Here is an 18,745-nt window from a genome sequence, read left to right as displayed (position 1 = left end):
GATTGTTTCCCTTCAAGCGTGATGATGGCGCAATAATAATTAACTGTCCGTAAATGCTTGTTTGAAGTCAGTTGGACTAATCATCCCTTTCCTCAATTTCAATATGGAAGAAGACCAAATGTCGCCGTCGGAGCAGACACCGCTCATGGCTCACGCTCAGCGGACCGTTAGCTTCCCGAGAGGGTTGTGCATCACGGTTCTGATGGGCCTTCTTATCTTTATCCAGGGTATGCTATCATCGAGAATCTCCCTGAAGGACCATCGCTGATTTAAACCTTTATAGCAACTAACATGTCAATGATGACCACGGCCCAATCTGACATTGCAGCTGACCTGGACGCCTTCGCGGAGGCGTCGTGGTTCACATCCGCGTATCTGGTATGAACTTTCTTCTAACAAGTTAGCAATTGCTAACATCGCCTTTTGCAAAGATCGCCCTGTCCAGTATCACTCCACTAGCAGGGCGGCTCGCCCAGATATTCACTGCACGTTTCTACGTGCTCTTCTCTGCTGTCCTACTAGCGATCGGCCTATTCATCAGCGCCGCAGCATCATCTTTGGCGGTGTTCCTAGTGGGGCGGGCAGTCGCTGGTTGTGGTAGCGGGGGCTTGATGAGTACATCGATCATCTTGGTCTTGGACCTGGCGACCAAAAAACGTAGAGGGTTGTGTATCGGGTTGATCAATACAGGGTTTACCACTGGAGTGGCATCGGGTGCTGTCCTAGCGGGGATTTTGACCCCGAGTTTGGGATGGGTGAGTCTTTGGATCCATTTACACCTTCAATTGCTGACACGGTAACCTAGCGCTTTATGTTCTGGGCACAGGCTCCGGTTGCATTACTTTTGGGTCCGTTGCTATTCTTTGCGATTCCCCAACCAGCACAACCCCGTGACAGTCCATCCGAAGTGCAGTCGTTGTGGTATAGTCTGGCCCGAGTAGATTATGCGGGTGCCCTGACATTGGTAAGATTCGTCCACCTTTCAATCGCTCAAGTCGCTGACCCCTCAGACCATCTCGGTCGTCCTGTTGCTGACCAGCCTCGCATCACCCGAGATCAGTCTCTGGCCCATCTTGGGGTCTGCTATCTCCTTTACCATATTTGTGTACATTGAGGCTCATTGGACCACCGAGCCTGTTATTCCAGTCGGACTTCTGAAGACTCGCAGTGTGTTGCTGACCTGTCTCGCCGGTCTGGGAATGATGATGGCCCGATGGGCTGTCCTGTTCTTCACCCCAGTTTATGCGATGGCGGTACGTGGATGGTCCCCGGCGTCGGCTGGCCTAATCCTGGTTCCGACCAATGCGGGCTTTGGACTTGGAGGCTTGCTGGTGGGCTGGTTGCACATTCGCAAAGCCGGCAGCTACTATATGTGAGTCGTGGAGCTACACCGCCACTGCCCCGAGGCTAATACTGTCGCTATAGCTCATGTATTGTTCTTTTCCTTCTCTTTTCACTGGCTACACTGGCCCTGTCCTTGCTCTCAACCCCAGATTCCCCCGTGGCTCTGTACTTTGCAACCACGTTCTTCGATGGGCTTTTTGCGGGGGCACTGGTGAACTATACCCTGTCGCATGTGCTTCATCTCACCAACGTGCCAATGCATTATATTGTCACGTCTCTCATGACGATGTCTCGCGGGTTTGCGGGCAGCTTTGGATCGGCTGTGGGAGGAGGTTTCTTTGCCCGAGTCTTGAAAGCTTCCTTGGAGAGCGGCTTTGCTAACCATGGATTGGCCCCACATCCCGACCTGGTTCGTGAGCTGTTGGGTAGTCCAGCAACGGTAATCAAATTAAGTGGCTCCGAGAGGGTCATCGCGGCTGAGAGCTACGAACACGCTGTGCGGACGCTATTTCTAGCCGGTGGCGGGCTGGCACTGGCTGCAGCGGCCGTCCAGGCGGGTACTGGGTGGACACGAGCAGAGAAGGAAGATAAAGATGACAATGAAGAAGACTGAAGGAATAATATCGGAATATTGTATCCTCGGCATATAAAAGGAATACATCATACATGGAGTTAGATGATCTTACTCTGTCTGTCCACCGATCTACATGATTTTCAGTATCAATCAAAAGACAAAGGAAAGACGCATCGATTTGATATGTCAATGTTTTATTTACTCTCCGTCTCCTTCCTTGCGTACTACCTAGAGATTGGAACATTGGTTTAGAGACCGATGGTACCGACACCTCGATTTGGTGCCTTGCTGCCTGATAGACTTCTTGGCATCTCCATCCGCCGCACCGTTACTCTCACCCTCTTTCATCCTCATCCTCACCCATCCAACCCATTCTCACAATGCCGCGCGCAGTCCGAGGTATGTCTTCTTCTTCCAAATTTGCTGTTAGCCACTAACTCTCCACTTCTCACACCAGGTTTGCTCATCGAGTGCGATCCCTCGATCAAGGCGATGATCCTGAAATACGACGAGGAGCGCCACGACTACATTGTGGAAGACCTAGACGATGAAAATCATTTGGTCATCAAGGAGAGCCAACTGCAGAACCTGAAGGCCCGCTTGGATCAGGTACGGCGTCTCTTAGTAGGGTCATACCCAGCGCTGACAATCAGGACAGGACCTCGACGAGAAGATCATGCAGTTGGAAGAGTCGGAGTCGGAGTAGGCTGGGAACTCAGAAGAGTGTCTTGGTACTGAAACGAAGCCTTGTAACAATCCCAACGGCACGGACAACCTGAGCACGTTACCATCCTAGCGCAATCCACCATTTGAATCTCCGTTCGCGTGATTCACCCGCACGGCCCTAATCACTGGCAAGATACGTTACATTTATGACGGTCAGAGCGAATGGACAACCCCAGCAACACTCGGCACGATACGGGATGTCGTTGACGCCGAGCGGGAGTGGCTCATGATCGCGGCTTGGTTGGTGAAGGGATCGGTGATAGATCGATGACGGAACATGCTACCCACCTCGGGCCCAAGAGTATCGTCTTAGCTGGGTACACAGCCGTGTCAATAATAATGATGCCATGAACATGAAATTCGTCCAACCAGGCCCTTGTCCATGTTGGCATCCAACGGTCTTCCCCATAGAATATCACGTGATCCGTAGAAATCTGGAGAAGCTTCTACTTACCTGCGAGCTCCTTCTCGCAACATCCGCCTCTGGCCAGTTCCTTCCAGTTGCACCGAGTGGCGAGTTTCTTCCCAGTTAGTCGCAGCTTTTGGGTGTACCATGGGAGATTCTGGAATCTGGCCTCTGGGTTATATAAAGCCCGTCAGCGACTCTCCCAGCTGCTCATCAGTTCCTCAAGATCAATCGCCTCTCTACAAGTTATACAACACTTGAAGCTCCTATCAGCTTTGTCTTTCTTCTTCTGAAGAACACAATTACTCCAACCATCACCACCTACAAACTACCAAACCCACCCACCATGTCTCTGTGGCACACCAGCTACCCCGCCTCCAACGGCTTCGCGCCTCTCTTCCGTCTGCTGGACGACTACGATGTCCACCGCTCCACCAGCAACCGCGGCGGCCAGTCCACGGCGATGCGCTCCTTCTCTGCTCGCTTTGACGTCCGCGAAAGCTCTGACGCCTACCACCTCGACGGCGAGCTGCCGGGCATCGTCCAGAAGGACATCGACATTGAGTTCACCGACCCGCAGACTCTGGTTGTGAAGGGCCGCACCGAGCGCGAATACCATTCTTCCACTCCCTCGACTGAGACCGCGGTGACCAAAGAGGGTGATGACAAGTCCAGCAAGCCCGACTACCGCTTCTGGGCTGAGGAGCGCTCCTTCGGCGAGTTCCAGCGCACTTTCTCCTTCCCTACCAGGGTTGACCAGGATGCTGTCAAGGCGAACCTGAAGAACGGTATCCTGTCCATTGTGGTCCCGAAGGCTGCCGCGCCGACTGCTAAGAAGATCACGGTTGAGTAATTTACTCGAAGAAATTGACGCCTGTATACGAGCTATGAGATTGTATTATTGCTTTGGATGATAGCAGCTGTTGTTTCTCAGTTGTTGTTCTCGATGTACTCTAGCTAATAAATTGTATAATTAATCTATCTATCACTGCATTGCGTCTCAGTCTATACATCTGTACCAGAACATCCAGGAAATCGTAGCTCTATCTTATCCGATAAGCACTTCGCCCGAGCCTCGGCATGTGAAGTAGACTAGTTCGGCGTAGGAAACAGAATATTATTGTCTGAAACCTTATTATTCTGCTTCAAGTAATTGCTGCCTATTGTCTGTAATCAAATCTGTCAAGCACTTGGTTAATTGAGGTCGCATCCTGCCACGCACGACTTACCGAGGTCCGCCCGCCCACCAAGCGCTGTCTCGATCGCCAACCTCCCCAGCTTCACCTGCCAACTTCACCACCCCAACACCACTCATTTATCCATTCATTCGCCATGGCCAGCCAGTCCTACAACTTCCAATATTTTACAGTGCGCTTCCCGAGCGACCACCAATATGTCGCACACGTGGAAATCAACCGCCCAGATAAGCTGAACGCCTTCGTCGAAGCGTATGTCCTATGTCCCTTCTCCCCCCCCCCCCCCTCCCAGCTCTTTACTCCTCGCTCTTTAGCGAACTAACAATTGGAAATTCAGTATGTGGCACGAAATGGGCCAAATTTTCACCCAGCTCTCCTCCGACCCTTCCGTCCGGTCCATCGTCCTCAGCGGCGCCGGCGAGCGAGCCTTTACAACCGGGTTAGACGTCAAGGCCGCGTCGCAGGGTCTGTCTCCCGATGCGTCCGATTCAGCACGGAAAGCGGTATACCTCCGCCGGTTTATCGGTGTTTTCCAAGATTGTATCTCTGCCGTGGAGCGGTGCGAGAAGCCCGTGATTGTGGCCATGCATGGTTTCGCGCTCGGTCTGGCGGTCGACCTCTCCACTGCTGCCGATGTGCGCATCTGCTCGCGCGATGTCCAGTTCTCTGTCAAGGAGGCGGATCTTGGGTTTGCAGCTGATATTGGAACGCTCAGTCGTTTGCCCAAGGTGGTTGGGCATTTCGGCTGGGTGAAGGAGGTGGCCTTGACGGCCCGCACTTTCGGCGCGGAAGAGGCTCTCCGCGTTGGCTTTGTAAATGCTGTCTACGAGTCTCGTCAGGACACTGTTTCTGCGGCGCTGAAAATGGCTGCGCTGATGGCCTCGAAGAGTCCCCTTGCCATGCAGTCGACGAAGGAGATCTTGAACTATTCGCGCGATCACACTGTGGAGGATGGCTTACGATATACGGCTGTTTGGAATAGTGCTGCCCTTCAAAGCAAGGATGTACCGGCGGCAATGTTGGCGGGAATGCAGAAGCGGACGCCGACTTTTGAGAAGCTTTAGTTGTGTATATATACTTGAGATGCAAATATCACATCGTGTTCAAATCTGTTGATAGCACCAGATATCCACGCTCCCATCTATTTATTCTTGTCCGCATGCTTGACAGACCTCCATCCGGACCCCAAAGCACCAAGAGTAGTCGCACATGCCACCCCCAGCCCAATATAAAACACATGTACAAGAGCATCATTGTACACCTCCAGCGCCTGTGCAAGGTATTCCGTCGGGATGACCTTCTTTAAATTCAAAGCACCCGAATCCAGAACAATATCCGGATCAAGTCCGGGGACCTTCGCCGCAAGGCCATCGATAAATTCAATAGAAAACACATTCTGACAGATGGCCAGCACAACCACCGAACCCAAGAACTGTGCGAAGGGGAGTACAACGATTGCGGCATTCGTGTCGGCTGCTGCTGTCGTTGCCTGCACGGCTGCGTAGGGTTGTTGGAATGCGAGTCCACATCCTAGCCCGAACAAAGCCTGATACCCGATTATCTGGGCGAGGGAGGTGGTTTCGTTGAATGTTGTCGTCAGACCGGCGCCAATGGTCATTAGGATGCCGCCGCAGAGCATGGGGGGCATGTAATATCCCGTGATGGTGGTCATGGCACCGGCCGCGATGATGGCGATGACCAGACCAAGAATTCGGGATAGATCGCGCACGCCAGACTGGACGGTGGAAACATCTCGAATGGCCTGGTAGTAAATGGGGAGCTAGGTGATATCAGTACGGCACTCATATGACCAGGCCCTGGGAGACTCACATAAAAGGTAAACACATAGAGTGCTCCCGATGTGGCAAAGCTGACGAGGACACTGAACAGGAAAATCCTCGACCGAAGCAGTCTCGCAGGCACCATTGCCTTGTTCTTCATGTAAGCCTGCTGTGCCACGAAAGCCGCCAGCAGAACCCCCGTCATTGTGAGCAGAACAATTACCTGCTTGCTGTTCCATGGATACTGCGTGCCGCCGCACTGCAGAGCCAACACAAAACACACCATCAGGGGCACAAACAGGGCCATACCTACTAGGTCAAGTTGCCGGAGTTTGGCCAGTCCTGCGGTTGAGGATTGTTGGTCCGTCTTCGGCAGTCGGAGGAAGAAGGAGATGGTAATAATGGGGATCGCGCCTAGAGGAACGCTGGCGTAGAAACAGACTCTCCATGATGAATACTCGGCAATTGCTCCTGCGATCAAAGGTGCTGTGGCCAGTGCAATGCATTCCACGCTGCCGATAAGACTTTGGTAGAATGGTCGCCATCGGAGAGGAGTAATTCGCGTGAAAATGCTAAAAGGGACGTTAGCATGTTCTTTAATCCAAACTAGGCGAATCATACATATTGCATCCGGAGAAAATGCCTGCATTGCCCACGCCGGCAACTGCTCTGCCAATGATAAACGCAGTTGACGACGGTGCCGTCGCACAGATGACGGATCCAGAGACAAAGGTGGCGAGAGCCGTCACGACGACTATATTAGTTGGATAAAATGAATACAGCTTGCCAAAGCTCAGCGTCGTGGCGCAGGATGAGAGAGAGCTAGGTATTCTCCATAAGCATGACACTTCTCCCGGAAAATATGCAATGAGATAACTGACTATGCAATACCATACCAGCTCACGTCGCTGAGGGAGTGGAATTCATCGCTGATCATGGGGGCCAATGTGCCCACGCATGTCGAGTCCTATTTCTTCCATGTTAGCAGAGGAAAAAGGTTGATCAAAAATTCCTGGCCGCTCACATATCCAGCTAGGAAGCCGGCCGAGCATAACGATACCAGGACGGTGAAAAACTTCCAGGTCGACAGCTGGACGACCTGGCTCTCTTCTGCATTCGCAGCCTGGGGCTTGGTGGTTACCGCCCTGGGAGCATTCTCACCCTTCGGTGGACTAATTTGTTCCAGTTCCATTGTGACAGATAATAATAAATAGCTGGTGAGGAATAATTAACGGAGATGGCCGAGAGAATAAGTAAGCCTTTTAATCGTGCGGAGAATAAGCGGGTGCCTGGGGCGGTTGGACCCGGTCGATTGTATTGGCCTGGATCTCGGTGGATACGAGTCATGTACAAGTATAGTCCGACACGATGAGGCTCGCTTAATGATATTCCAATGAGATTCGTACAAAGAGTGCCGTATGTTCCAGAACTAGTAATACCACATACATATATACGAAGAAGATCTCTCATCCGTCCAGCCGGGTCTCCTCGAGAATAGCCCGGACAATTCCTCGTTTCCCGACCCGTTGATAGTACTGGTGCAGGTGAGGGAACTGTGTCGCAAATCCGTCTTGTGTCTGCACCATCTCGCGAACAATGGGCCAGAGGGAACAATCGTCGACCCCCAGAGTCGTGCCGCCCAGGTAATGCTGGTCTTGGACCGCATGTTCCCAGGTCTCCATGCCTGTGTCAAACAAATGCTTCTCATCCTCGCGCTTGCTATGTTCACGCCAACATGTCAGGAGCCCGTCCAGCTGCGCGAGACGACTGCCACCCCGCAAAACGTCCACTCCAGGCCGAATGGGCTCTCGCTCAGCCAGATGGGTGAGAATGGCATGATCGCCAGCAATCATCTTTCCATCCGGGGGCATATATAATGGCCGCTTGGAGGGTGTATTTGCAATGCCTATGTCCTGGCCCACAGGAACCACTTCGTATCGAAGACCGTTTTCCCCGAGACAGAGTAGCGCACGTAGATCCGCGACCGGGTCCCCGCTAAGCGCTACCTGTGCTGACGAGGTAGTGACAAAATTGACCACGTCAAACCCACCACCGTAGACAGCATCCCAATCAAATTCAGTGGCGCGGTTTTCTTGTCCAAACGACCAGATGAGTCGTTCGGTCTCTGTCGGATCGCCGTGTATGACCGTGCGTGCTTGATCGGATGTCTTGCTAACGGCTCCTTGGCCCCAGATCGTGTTGGCAGTAGGGTTGAGATAGGTACCGATGTTACGGAAAGTGAGAGAGATGCGCTCGCCGCCGTAAGCCCGCTCTTCGAGGGATTTCTCCGAGTCCGGTCGTTTGTCCGGTCGAATACCGTGCAGCCATCGCATGTTTGTTTTCTCACCGAGAACGAAAAGCGAGTTATGGGGAAGAGAGATGCGTTGCGTCATTCGGCCGAACTCTGTCTCTTTACTAGACTCGGATGCTGAAACTTTGGTACGAAGAGTCATGGCGCGCTGAGCGCCCAAGCTGACATTACAGATGAACGATCCACGAACAATGTCCAGCGTTTTATCTGAATGCTCCGATATGCGATCTTGTCCATCCCGGTAAAGCTGAATGAGCACATGGTTCAATGGATGCCCGAGGATGCGTTCAGTGGCGATGCGTACCTCGTCCACGGCCGGCGTGAACTCTTTCAGCGGCGGAGACTCGTCTGCTGGGTGACGATAAATAGGGATTGCGCCATCAGGAAGAGATTGTCCTTGAACCGCCACCAGCCGGGGTACCTGCCCGGATAGATGGTACATCTTCTGCCAAGCAACTTCGGCCCGGATGCGCTCAAAGGAATTTAAAGGTAGATCGATATTATGCACAATGCGGGAGTCGCCTTCTCCAATCTTCCGTTCGGGGATCTCGGTGGGCGGGGTAGATGCCACAGACCGGTTAGAAGCGATAGACCCTGCAACAGACCCTCCATCGGTGATGGTAGTATCTGGCGTGGGATCGCGACGTTTCGGCCGCCGTACTCTTGCGCGTACTACCTTCTTGCCCTCTGAAGCAACTCGAGGCTGTGAACTAGCCGAAGATCCGCGATGCGCTCGTGACATCCCCATGATTTCTTCCAAACTGCGCCCCTCCCCGTCCGGCGAAGGATCATTATTCGGGATCCGGTCAGAAGCGCGGACCTCAAGTCCATCCATGACGCTCTCGATGCCAGCAGAGGCGGTCGATCTCTTAGTTTGCGGCGCGTTCCAACTTCGGCGCGCAATTGCTTCGGTTTCGTCGTTTTCCAGCTCCCGAGTTAATTCCTCCGCGCTGAGACCAGTCGCCCCGAGGATGTCTGCCATACGGCGCATGGCTTCTTGGTGGCGCCCGAAATCCCGAAATCCCAAGCAGTCCTCGATGAGTGTTACCGAGAAGCCGTTGCGCACAGCGTCCAAGGCTGTGGCGTAGACAGAAACATTCGACAGAGAGCCGCACAGGTACACCTCGGTCACAAAGCGGGATCGGAACGACAGCACCAGGCCGGCCGATTCCAGCGCGGAATACCCGGTCTTGTCCAAGACGGTATCCCGGTCGCGGTCAATCGCCGCCAGAATCGGGGCGGGGAACTGAAACCCGGTCGTCTGGGGGTTGCAACATGGCGAAGGGTCTGCCGACAAAAACGCTTCGTCGTCGACCGGTTCCGGGGTATCGCGATCCGACGCGGCTTCTATGATATCCGGCAGCGGCTCGGTCTTCGGTGGCGGTGGGGGCTCCTTTTCCAGGACTATACGGTCCCCAAAGTCCCAGTCGACGGTGGACTGAGAAGACTCAAACTGCGATCGCACCCAGACGACATCACCGACTCGACGAAAGGCGGCTGCAAGTCCCGGCAAGGTTTCGAGGATGTCGGCGCTGTTGGGGACCGGCAGGGCCCCAGACGGGCGGACAAAGTCGTTTTGGAAATCAAGCAGCAGCAGGGCCTTGCGGGTGTGGATAGTAGGCAGATCGCCGAACGAGAAGATGTTCATCGTCGAGACATGATATGGAGGGGAAAGGAACGTGGGGCGTCTTAAAGAGGTCAACAAGAACAGTGGGGGCGGGACAATGGTTGACACCTCAGGCAGGCCGGTGGATTCTCGACATCATTATTGGCAGGAGAGAAATTGGAGACCGCCTAACCAGACATCAATCGAGTGTTCTTCAATTGAGGGCCCCGTCTATCCCGGTGGATGGGGGTCCCAAATCTCTTGGGGGATCCGATGTCGTCGTGGGTGGACATGTCCCTGTCCATGGAGCTTCGGCGACTCCCATGACTTATTGAAGTCTGGCCGAGCCACCTCTGATTGGTGGGGAGCAAGAGCACTTGTCCGGGAGTCCCCCACGTGACCGGTGGCCCAGCTTGCCCACTTAAAAGGCAAGTGACTCCTCCGTCCCCAACTTTTTTCTCTCCCTCAATTCCTCACCTTCCACACCCTCTCCCCTCTACTTTTTCCCCCTATCTCTCTTCCCTACATACACAATGGCTGCCCGTGGTCTTCCCCGTGCCCTCCGCCTGGCCCGTGTGGCCGCACCGCGCTCCGTCGTTACCGCCGCCCTTCCCCGGCCTGCTCTGGCGGCTGCGTCGGCCGCGACCCGGGTGTCGGTGGCTGCTCCCATCACCCGTGGCCTGAAGACCATTGACTTCGCCGGCACCAAGGAGGTCGTCTACGAGCGCGATGACTGGCCCCGTGAGAAGCTGCACGACTTCTTCAAGAACGACACCCTCGCCCTCATCGGCTACGGCTCGCAGGGCCACGGCCAGGGTCTGAACCTGCGTGACCAGGGCCTCAATGTCATCGTCGGTGTGCGCAAGGACGGTGCGTCATGGAAGGAGGCTGTCCAGGACGGCTGGATCCCCGGCAAGAACCTGTTCGACGTCAACAGCGCCATTGAGAAGGGTACTATCATCATGAACCTGCTCTCCGATGCCGCCCAGTCCGAGACCTGGCCCGCCATCAAGCCCCTGATCACCAAGGGCAAGACCCTCTACTTCTCCCACGGCTTCTCCCCCGTCTTCAAGGACCTCACCAAGGTCGATGTCCCCAAGGACGTCGATGTCATCCTCGTTGCCCCCAAGGGCTCCGGCCGTACCGTCCGCACCCTCTTCCGTGAGGGCCGCGGCATCAACTCCTCCATTGCCGTCTTCCAGGACGTCACCGGCCAGGCCAAGGAGAAGGCCATCGCCATGGGTGTCGCTGTCGGCTCCGGCTACCTGTACGAGACCACCTTCGAGAAGGAGGTCTACTCCGATCTGTACGGCGAGCGTGGCTGCCTGATGGGCGGTATCCACGGTATGTTCCTGGCACAGTACGAGGTCCTGCGCGAGCGCGGCCACAGCCCTTCGGAGGCCTTCAACGAGACCGTCGAGGAGGCTACCCAGTCTCTGTACCCGCTGATCGGCGCCAACGGCATGGACTGGATGTACGCCGCCTGCTCCACCACCGCCCGCCGCGGTGCCATCGACTGGTCCAGCCGCTTCAAGGACAACCTGAAGCCCCTGTTCAACGAGCTCTACGACAGCGTCCGCGACGGCACCGAGACCCAGCGCTCGCTCGACTACAACTCGCAGAAGGACTACCGCGAGAAGTACGAGAAGGAGATGCAGGAGATCCGCGATCTGGAGATCTGGCGGGCCGGCAAGGCCGTCCGTTCCCTGCGCCCCGAGAACCAGAAATAAATAATATACCCATAGGGGGTTGAAAAGTTATGATGTACAATGAACTGTTTTAAACACTTTCAGATTTTCTCCTTGTGTAGTCGCTGTTGTAGTTATATTGTCCTTCCCCTGTTCCACTAACCCCGAACAGGCTGCAGCTCACTCAGAGGGTTGAAAGTGAGACCGCCAGGGCTAATCGTGTCTAACCCGATTAGGTGTCTATACCCTCGGGAAGACGTCCCACTCCGGCGTCGTCGAGATTAATAATTCCCCCAGGCGGGGTTGGTCTTCAAAATGTTGTTGTGTAGGGCTTTTCCCAACCACGACCATGCCATCTCCAACAGAAACTGCCCAATTGCTCACTCCCGCCGCCATCGAGGCCGCGTACGGCCTGATCCAACCCTATGTGCACCGCACGCCGCTACTGACCTGCCACACGCTCGACACCATTGCCTCCACGCCACAGTCGCCCGATGCGCTGCTCGGAACACCCTTCGAGGGCCAAGCACCCGCACACCCGCGTTTCCGTTTCTTTTTCAAGTGCGAGAATCTTCAGCGCATCGGCGCGTTCAAGGCGCGCGGCGCTTTCCATGCGCTGCTGCGACTGGTTGCGGAGCGCGGGGAGGAAGAGGTGAGGCGGCGCGGGGTGATTACCCATAGCTCCGGTAGGTATTATCGGGGAGTTCTACAACACTCAATAGAACTCTTTCTGACATGGACTTGCATAGGAAACCATGCCCAGGCCCTCGCCATCGCCGCTTCGACCCTACAGATCCCCGCATACATCGTCATGCCCCGCATCAGCACGCCGTCCAAGATCGCAGGCACCCGTTCACACGGCGCAGAGGTGATTTTCAGTGGCTCCACGAGCGTGGAGCGGGAGGCGGTCGTGGAGGAGATTCAGGCGAAGACGAACGCCATCCTCGTCCCCCCATACGACGACTTCAATATCATCTGCGGGCAGGGAACGACCGGGTTGGAGCTTGCGGCGCAACATGCCGAACTGACCGGTTCTCGAACATTGGACGCCGTGATTACGCCGGTTGGTGGGGGAGGGCTCAACTCCGGCGTGGCGACATTCTTTTCAGATAAACCGACGACGCGGGTGTTTGGCGCCGAGCCCAGCTTCGAGGGTGCGGATGACTGTCGGCGTGGACTGCAGGCTGGACAGCGGGTGGAGGCTGTGAGCACGCTGACAATTGCCGATGGGCTGCGTACGCCGGTTGGTTTGATCAATTGGGAAGTTATTTCGAACAAGAAGAAGGTGGAAGGCGTCTTCGCCGTGTCGGAGAACCAGATCAAGGCGGCTATGCGTCTCGTGATGGAGCGGATGAAGGTGGTGGTGGAGCCGAGCGCGGTCGTCGGGCTGGCGGTTTGTCTATTTGACGAGGACTTCCGACGGCGAGTCGAGCAGGAGGGTGGCGAGGACGGATGGGATGTTGCGGTCGTGTTCAGCGGCGGGAACACGACCGTGGAAGCCATTGGGAAGCTGTTTAGCTAAGTGTAGTTACAAACGAATAATGAACACAACCACTTCATGACAGAGGTAGCTCTACTCCCGTTTCTCTCACGAAGTAGGCAAACCTCCCACCTTTTCTGGCAGCAATTCCATCCACCACTCGACGGGGCCACTCCTCGCTGCCCCATGCATTCACGCAGGCAGAGAATTTGCCTTGGTCGACCACACTCTGCCGCAGCGGTGCCTCTCGCTCGGCGTCCTGTGTGTTTATCCCAGGTGGAAATGGGCGCACCTGGCTACGGTGAACGATCAGGCGTAGAGCTGGGAACGTGCCCCATGGCGCAGGGAGGGCAGGCCGCAGTGATGGTCGCGCCATGTATTGTTCGAATGGGCCAGAAGCGTCATTAGTATTGGCAGGACGTCCACCCGGGATTGTTGCAGTATAGACCACTGCACAGCCAAAGCGACGCTGTAGCTGCTTCAGTTCTTTCACGAGGTCGGCATAGAGATCCGAAAGAGAAAACAATTGTTTCGACTCGCGCAGGCCATCAATTTCTTTCTGGGGACGTCCAATCGTCTCGGTGCGAGAGGCCTCCTCGCGCAGGCGGTCTTGCCAGAAGAATGCCGTGACACTGTCAATGGCAATCATTTGCAATGGCCTGGAAGCAGAGCGATGCTGAGAAAGGTCAAAGAGGTAGGTATCTAACGCGCATATTGTGGCAAGCAGGGTCGAAGAGGACTGCGGCCGAAAGACATGGACATGCTGAATGGAAGAAACCAGAAGCGTTTCGAGGTCTTCGGTCGACGGCTTATTGTCTACATCTGAGGGTACTCGCTGTCGTACAATTTCTCGGGCCACGGTGCGTAGTCTGTCGGCGTCGAATCGGCCATCGGTATCTATGAAGACCACGGCCTCATGCCGGCCGCCTATTGGAAGATCCCCGTACGTCGACGGCAAAATCGCAAGAGCAGTTAGGTAATATAGCAGGTGCGATTTGCCTGCGGCTGACAAGCTGCTGGAAATCTCCAGGACCGTATCTGGTCGCTTGGTCCCGCGGCTGGAACGGGCGTCGGGGTTACTGTCGCCATGCAAATGGGGCAGTTGTATTCGTGGCTGGTTTTCATTATCTGCATGAAGCAGCAGCCCGCCAACTCCCGGCAGAGATGCATCCGAAGCTTGTCCAGACTGGGCTTGAGCGCCGACTGAGACGCGTGATGGTCTCGATGTGAACACTTCGAGCAAAGAGTCAAGAACAGGAACCCCCAGCGGCTGTTGCTGGTCAGAATACATAGACACCAACTCATGTAGAATCTACGCAAGTCAGCGCAGGAATAACCCAACATTGGAGAGCAGATCCCAGTACCTGGTCCAGGCCCTCCTGGTGCACATCAGCCAGCGCGCTGGCCCCGAGATTGGCAGCCATAATCGGCAGTAGCCAACAGCATCAAGGATCGCACATCACTTGTATCGGCAAAGAAATATCAATTCTCATCATATAATATGGCGTGGTGTGGTGAGGCGAGGAACCCAGCCAGAAACCAAGGTAAGTGTAGAAGAGAAAGCCAAAGCGGGCGATCTTCCGCTCTCCAACTTCTTTCCTCAACCACCACCACCACCAATGGCGCCGCTCGTCCCCGTCTTCTCCGCCGAAACCCTCCCTGACCATGTCAACACTGTCCGCCGCAATTTTCAAGAGAAGCGCCGCAAAGGTCCCGCGATCGATTTGAAGGAGTGTGCGCTGCTGGAGATGATGCAATACTCGTGCAATCCACCGCAAGATGGTATTCCGCAGCCGGGGGCGGTTGTCTGCAAACCTGTTGTGCGCTTATTCCGGCGGTACGTCTTTACGGAACCAACTCCTGGGTCGACTACGAAGGGCATTACTGACGAGGCTGCAGATGTGCTGGCGGATTGACGGTCGAGACAACCTCGTGGGAACCACTGCGAATAGCGGAGGAAGAGGCGGCGCATAAACGGGAGGCCGAAAGGAGAAAGTGATTTGGGGACTATCAATTGCATTGGGCGGAGTTCCACGTGGAAGGTCTTTTTTTTTCTTTTACAATTCAAAACGGAATGATTATGCTTGTCACTGCCTGGGGTATCTCCTAACTCCTAAATCATGCTCCTGAATCGTACACAAAGCGCCAAACGAATCTCACAAAAAACGCCAACCTTTTTCCATGCGAAGCGTCCCAATATGATGTACCTTGAGTAGTCTCAAAGTCCAATAGTCTCAAAGGGCTCAACACTGGCCGTCAGCTGCGGCTCCTTATCCTCTACTCGTCGTGCACTTGCCGACGTCGTCCGCCGCCAAAAGTCTCGTTCACAGTTGACAATTGGGCCCAGCTCTAGATTCAACGATACCTTGGACCGAATCTTGGAATCGGCCTCCGCCGGAACTGGCGTCGAGTCAATATCCATAGCCATGCTTAGTGCACCGGGGACGTTGGAAGAAACCAGAGAATCTTTCTGCGCTTTCTTCATCACACCCTTGACGGTCTTCTCAAACATGCCCTCCATGCTCTCCATCCGCCGACCCCAGAGCTTCTTGTTACCCGTCGAATTGACTTGATTGTCGCGGAACGCGGCGCGTGCCAACTTGCGCAGCGCTTCTTCTCCGTGACGTCCATCTTCGGTAGCGCGCTCGCGGATCTTGCGAGTGTCGCTTTCGCGTTCGGTGAAGACCGCTGTCGCGGAGTAGGTGTGTTTGCTGGGGAAGTCTGGGAAGTTCTCGGGGATGTAGGAGCGGGTGGCGCGGTCGTCTTCGCCGCTGAGCGAGCTCAGGAATGGGAACTTGCGTATCCCCTCATCCTCGGGCGGAGGGGAGGGCAGTAGCGGAGCTGCCGGTGCTGCAGGTGGTTGCGCTTTGAGATAAGGGTGAAGGTCGTCGATGCGGAGGCGGAGGCGCTTCAAGGCAAGTTCGAAATCTTGAGGGATGGGTTGAGTCCGTCGGGAAGATGCCATGGATTGGCGGACATAGGCTGTGAATCGAAAGAGATCTAGAAAGACCCGTCAGTTCTTGGTCGGATGAACGCCTTGTTGCCCATCACATACACTCCTCTGTGGCGCTGCGCAAGCTCGCCAGCGCGGCAGGATGTGCCATGTCAAAGCCCGAGTCCCGCAGGAGCTGCCCCATCGCGCGGTTCATGAGAAGGTCGATACTGGCGTCATCCTGCACGGCGGGCTCAGTCGTCGGCGGCACCGTGAAGGGATCCTGCAAGCGGTGGTGGTGATGGTAGTATTGTTTCGGACGTTTGTTGTCGTGAGGACCCATCGAGGAGGATGGCCGCTTGAGGGAGGGCCCTGAAGATGCCATGGCCGATGTGTTCACAGGGTGAAGGGGAAGCTCTCCAATGTTGCGGCAAGACAGGATGGGGTCACGTGTGAGTGCCTCGGGCAGAGACTTTCTTCTCTCTTGACCAGAACCGAAAACCAGGAAGCATTGAAGGAGGTGAAATTGACCATCCTCAAAACAAATCTGTCAAGCATCATAATCATAATCATAACTATACCCTCAATCATTATAGTTCACGCAGTTCCTTCACTCTGGCTGTGCTGTAGGCGGTGGCCCCATCGACCAATCCGGCGCCTCGCTTAACCCGCAAGCTTCGACTTCACCTCACTCTTTCTGTCATTCATCTCTCGCTCTCCTCTCCCCTCCACCACCACCCAACCAACACATCCGGCAGTCGAAGAGCTATCCCTTCCCGGTCAATTGTCTCCTTGAGAACCGACTGGCGACATCGATCCGTCACAATGCCCACTGCTATCCCCCCATCACCGGCGTAGGTGTTCCCTGTCCCCCCTTCCGGCTGCGCCCGAGCGGGCTGGTTGGATCACCGACGAGGATCTGAGCAGTAGACTGACGTTTTGGGCTTGATGCAGATGCTTCGCCGAGGTCTGGTTCTGGACCTGAGCACCGCTTTTGGTGAGTCGTCTGGTTATGCGTCCTGGCGTGGTGGTCATATTCCCTCGTGGGGGTAGGACCGACCATTGAACATCGATCGCAATTCCATTGAGAGGGTGGACATCTATGCAACCAGAGCAATTGACTAACCACGATTCCATCAGGTTTCGGCACCACCTTCGGCTACCTCTGGTGGTACGGTACGTAGTAGACATGCTTCAACCCACTATACGCATCCACCTCTAACATTCTCTCGTGTCAGGCTACCACCTCCCCCGTGTCCGTGCCCGCGACTCCTACTACGCCCGTCTGGAGACGGAGCGCGCCGCCCAGCGGGCATAAATCGGCTCCCCGGCACTGATCGTCTTTCCTCTGTGCCCGTCGGCATCATCACTCTCTTTTCCTTTGTTTGAAATGTATCCAGAAAAAAGCAACGCCACTGAGGAATTGCCATCGTGCTTGTATTCCGCAGGATAGTTGGATCGACGGGTCGTGTATGAGTCCGGAGGGCTTGGTCTGGAATCGATTGTACATATACGCCCTGTAGTGGTCGAACAATTTGAGTCTTGGATTCAGTTATCTCGTGTGTTTGGCAGAGCATTTGCTACATCAACTATCCTCCCATCGGGTCCAGATTGATTGAATCAGATCTATTGAATTCAGTCGCTAATTACGCCGATATATGTACGTGGCACACCAGCGTGCCGACGCGCGAAACCGTTTGTAGTAATCCTCCCTCCCGCGGCGTCCCGAAAACGCTGCACCGTAGATCGTCCACCCGTATTTCTCACTTGGTCATACTCGAGCCAGCCAGTTGGGATCAATTCCTGCAATCTTTCCTCTACCGCAGCACCCGCTCATACGAGACGCTTCGGACGGACCCGCCGGCCATGGAGGAGCGAACATTCCGTTTGAAAGTGTCCCGGTTCGTGCGGAGGTCATCTGCCGCTTCTTTGTTCAAGGGATCGGAGGCGTTGGGTTCGAGGAAGAGGAACTACATACGTTGGCGGAACACAGTCAGGTAGTGAGACAGGACCGAAAGAGGAAAGGAAACGCACCTGCATGCCCACGATGACGGCGTTGAGATTCAAAACGGGCTTCCAGTCCTCCCGTAGAATGTTCAGACACACGTTGCCCTCCAGGTCGATGTTGGGATGGTAGATCTTCTGCGTGCACTTGACCTTGGGCGGATCGTGCGGGAAATTCTGGTTGACGGCGAAACTGAAGTGGAAGACGCCGCCCTTGTACATGCCCTCGTCCGGCTCGATGGTCAGGGTGAAGTTGAGGATGTCGTCAGGGTTGGGGAAGGACATTTTCATCGTGCTGCCCAGCGTGAGTTCTTGGAGGTCTGTGGGTTATTAGTATTAGCCATCATCAATCACTCTTCGGCTCTTTGGGTTGGCTCGGTGGTCGAGTGAGAAGAGACCAGAGAGAGAGCAGAGCGAGAGGTCTGGGGAACCAACCTCGCTGCACGCGCAACTGCGCCGCCGTGACCTTCTTCTTTTTCTTTCCCGCACCGCCATCGGCATTTTCAGCCTGCTGCTGTTGCTGCTTCTGCACTGGGGGTAAGCATTTCTTCGTGTTCGAGCCAGAAGATGGCTGGGCGCCATACATACCATCGACCATATTTTCAACATCTTGGGCGAGTCGCCACCCCACCTGGTGGAATGAAGCGGGAAAACAGAATCACGGGCCGAGAGGTGGCTGGATGAGAATGAAGATCCA

General features: G+C 55.0%; 13 protein-coding genes across 13 annotated transcripts; 8 read left to right on the top strand and 5 right to left on the bottom strand.

Moving 5' to 3' along the window:
- Positions 1–103: 103 nt before the first annotated feature.
- N7474_003662 (putative MFS multidrug transporter) lies at positions 104–1,957 on the top strand (the record flags this gene model as incomplete). Its single annotated transcript, XM_057195077.1, has 6 exons — positions 104–227; positions 284–378; positions 432–755; positions 806–964; positions 1,011–1,372; positions 1,426–1,957. The coding sequence occupies 6 exons, from the start codon at positions 104–106 to the stop codon at positions 1,955–1,957; spliced, it is 1,596 nt and encodes a 531-aa protein (XP_057052473.1).
- A 341-nt stretch (positions 1,958–2,298) lies between these two features.
- On the top strand, positions 2,299–2,624 carry tfb5 (TFIIH complex subunit TFB5; the record flags this gene model as incomplete). The annotated part of the gene is made up of 3 exons (XM_057195076.1): positions 2,299–2,317; positions 2,376–2,527; positions 2,577–2,624. The coding sequence occupies 3 exons, from the start codon at positions 2,299–2,301 to the stop codon at positions 2,622–2,624; spliced, it is 219 nt and encodes a 72-aa protein (XP_057052472.1).
- A 772-nt stretch (positions 2,625–3,396) lies between these two features.
- Positions 3,397–3,903, top strand: N7474_003660 (Hsp20/alpha crystallin family protein; the record flags this gene model as incomplete). Its single annotated transcript, XM_057195075.1, has 1 exon — positions 3,397–3,903. The coding sequence occupies one exon, from the start codon at positions 3,397–3,399 to the stop codon at positions 3,901–3,903; it is 507 nt and encodes a 168-aa protein (XP_057052471.1).
- A 479-nt stretch (positions 3,904–4,382) lies between these two features.
- N7474_003659 (enoyl-CoA hydratase/isomerase family protein) lies at positions 4,383–5,310 on the top strand (the record flags this gene model as incomplete). Its single annotated transcript, XM_057195074.1, has 2 exons — positions 4,383–4,498; positions 4,584–5,310. 2 exons carry the CDS (start codon positions 4,383–4,385, stop codon positions 5,308–5,310), a joined length of 843 nt encoding a protein of 280 aa, XP_057052470.1.
- Positions 5,311–5,387: 77 nt separating this feature from the next.
- N7474_003658 (uncharacterized protein) lies at positions 5,388–7,219 on the bottom strand (the record flags this gene model as incomplete). The annotated part of the gene is made up of 5 exons (XM_057195073.1): positions 5,388–6,026; positions 6,077–6,599; positions 6,649–6,849; positions 6,909–6,994; positions 7,052–7,219. 5 exons carry the CDS (start codon positions 7,217–7,219, stop codon positions 5,388–5,390), a joined length of 1,617 nt encoding a protein of 538 aa, XP_057052469.1.
- A 274-nt stretch (positions 7,220–7,493) lies between these two features.
- Positions 7,494–9,986, bottom strand: N7474_003657 (isochorismatase family protein family; the record flags this gene model as incomplete). Its single annotated transcript, XM_057195072.1, has 1 exon — positions 7,494–9,986. The coding sequence occupies one exon, from the start codon at positions 9,984–9,986 to the stop codon at positions 7,494–7,496; it is 2,493 nt and encodes an 830-aa protein (XP_057052468.1).
- A 491-nt stretch (positions 9,987–10,477) lies between these two features.
- On the top strand, positions 10,478–11,674 carry N7474_003656 (Ketol-acid reductoisomerase; the record flags this gene model as incomplete). The annotated part of the gene is made up of 1 exon (XM_057195071.1): positions 10,478–11,674. The coding sequence occupies one exon, from the start codon at positions 10,478–10,480 to the stop codon at positions 11,672–11,674; it is 1,197 nt and encodes a 398-aa protein (XP_057052467.1).
- Positions 11,675–11,981: 307 nt separating this feature from the next.
- On the top strand, positions 11,982–13,154 carry N7474_003655 (threonine/serine dehydratase; the record flags this gene model as incomplete). The annotated part of the gene is made up of 2 exons (XM_057195070.1): positions 11,982–12,318; positions 12,382–13,154. 2 exons carry the CDS (start codon positions 11,982–11,984, stop codon positions 13,152–13,154), a joined length of 1,110 nt encoding a protein of 369 aa, XP_057052466.1.
- Positions 13,155–13,188: 34 nt separating this feature from the next.
- On the bottom strand, positions 13,189–14,536 carry N7474_003654 (putative Rad51 family DNA repair protein; the record flags this gene model as incomplete). The annotated part of the gene is made up of 2 exons (XM_057195069.1): positions 13,189–14,424; positions 14,477–14,536. 2 exons carry the CDS (start codon positions 14,534–14,536, stop codon positions 13,189–13,191), a joined length of 1,296 nt encoding a protein of 431 aa, XP_057052465.1.
- A 195-nt stretch (positions 14,537–14,731) lies between these two features.
- Positions 14,732–15,111, top strand: N7474_003653 (uncharacterized protein; the record flags this gene model as incomplete). Its single annotated transcript, XM_057195068.1, has 2 exons — positions 14,732–14,949; positions 15,012–15,111. The coding sequence occupies 2 exons, from the start codon at positions 14,732–14,734 to the stop codon at positions 15,109–15,111; spliced, it is 318 nt and encodes a 105-aa protein (XP_057052464.1).
- Positions 15,112–15,330: 219 nt separating this feature from the next.
- Positions 15,331–16,429, bottom strand: N7474_003652 (TBP-associated factor 8 family protein; the record flags this gene model as incomplete). Its single annotated transcript, XM_057195067.1, has 2 exons — positions 15,331–16,112; positions 16,168–16,429. The coding sequence occupies 2 exons, from the start codon at positions 16,427–16,429 to the stop codon at positions 15,331–15,333; spliced, it is 1,044 nt and encodes a 347-aa protein (XP_057052463.1).
- A 55-nt stretch (positions 16,430–16,484) lies between these two features.
- On the top strand, positions 16,485–17,362 carry N7474_003651 (cytochrome c oxidase subunit VIIa; the record flags this gene model as incomplete). The annotated part of the gene is made up of 5 exons (XM_057195066.1): positions 16,485–16,496; positions 16,641–16,898; positions 16,999–17,041; positions 17,185–17,220; positions 17,283–17,362. 5 exons carry the CDS (start codon positions 16,485–16,487, stop codon positions 17,360–17,362), a joined length of 429 nt encoding a protein of 142 aa, XP_057052462.1.
- A 499-nt stretch (positions 17,363–17,861) lies between these two features.
- N7474_003650 (NEDD8-conjugating protein UBC12) lies at positions 17,862–18,646 on the bottom strand (the record flags this gene model as incomplete). Its single annotated transcript, XM_057195065.1, has 3 exons — positions 17,862–18,014; positions 18,079–18,368; positions 18,484–18,646. The coding sequence occupies 3 exons, from the start codon at positions 18,644–18,646 to the stop codon at positions 17,862–17,864; spliced, it is 606 nt and encodes a 201-aa protein (XP_057052461.1).
- Positions 18,647–18,745: the final 99 nt, after the last annotated feature.

This window comes from Penicillium riverlandense (assembly GCF_028828495.1).
Source record: "Penicillium riverlandense strain IBT 135883 chromosome Unknown utg000003l_segment0_segment0, whole genome shotgun sequence".
Lineage (NCBI taxonomy): Eukaryota > Fungi > Ascomycota > Eurotiomycetes > Eurotiales > Aspergillaceae > Penicillium > Penicillium riverlandense.
Note: the sequence above shows the minus strand (reverse complement) of the source record. Positions and strands in the feature narration are given on the sequence as shown.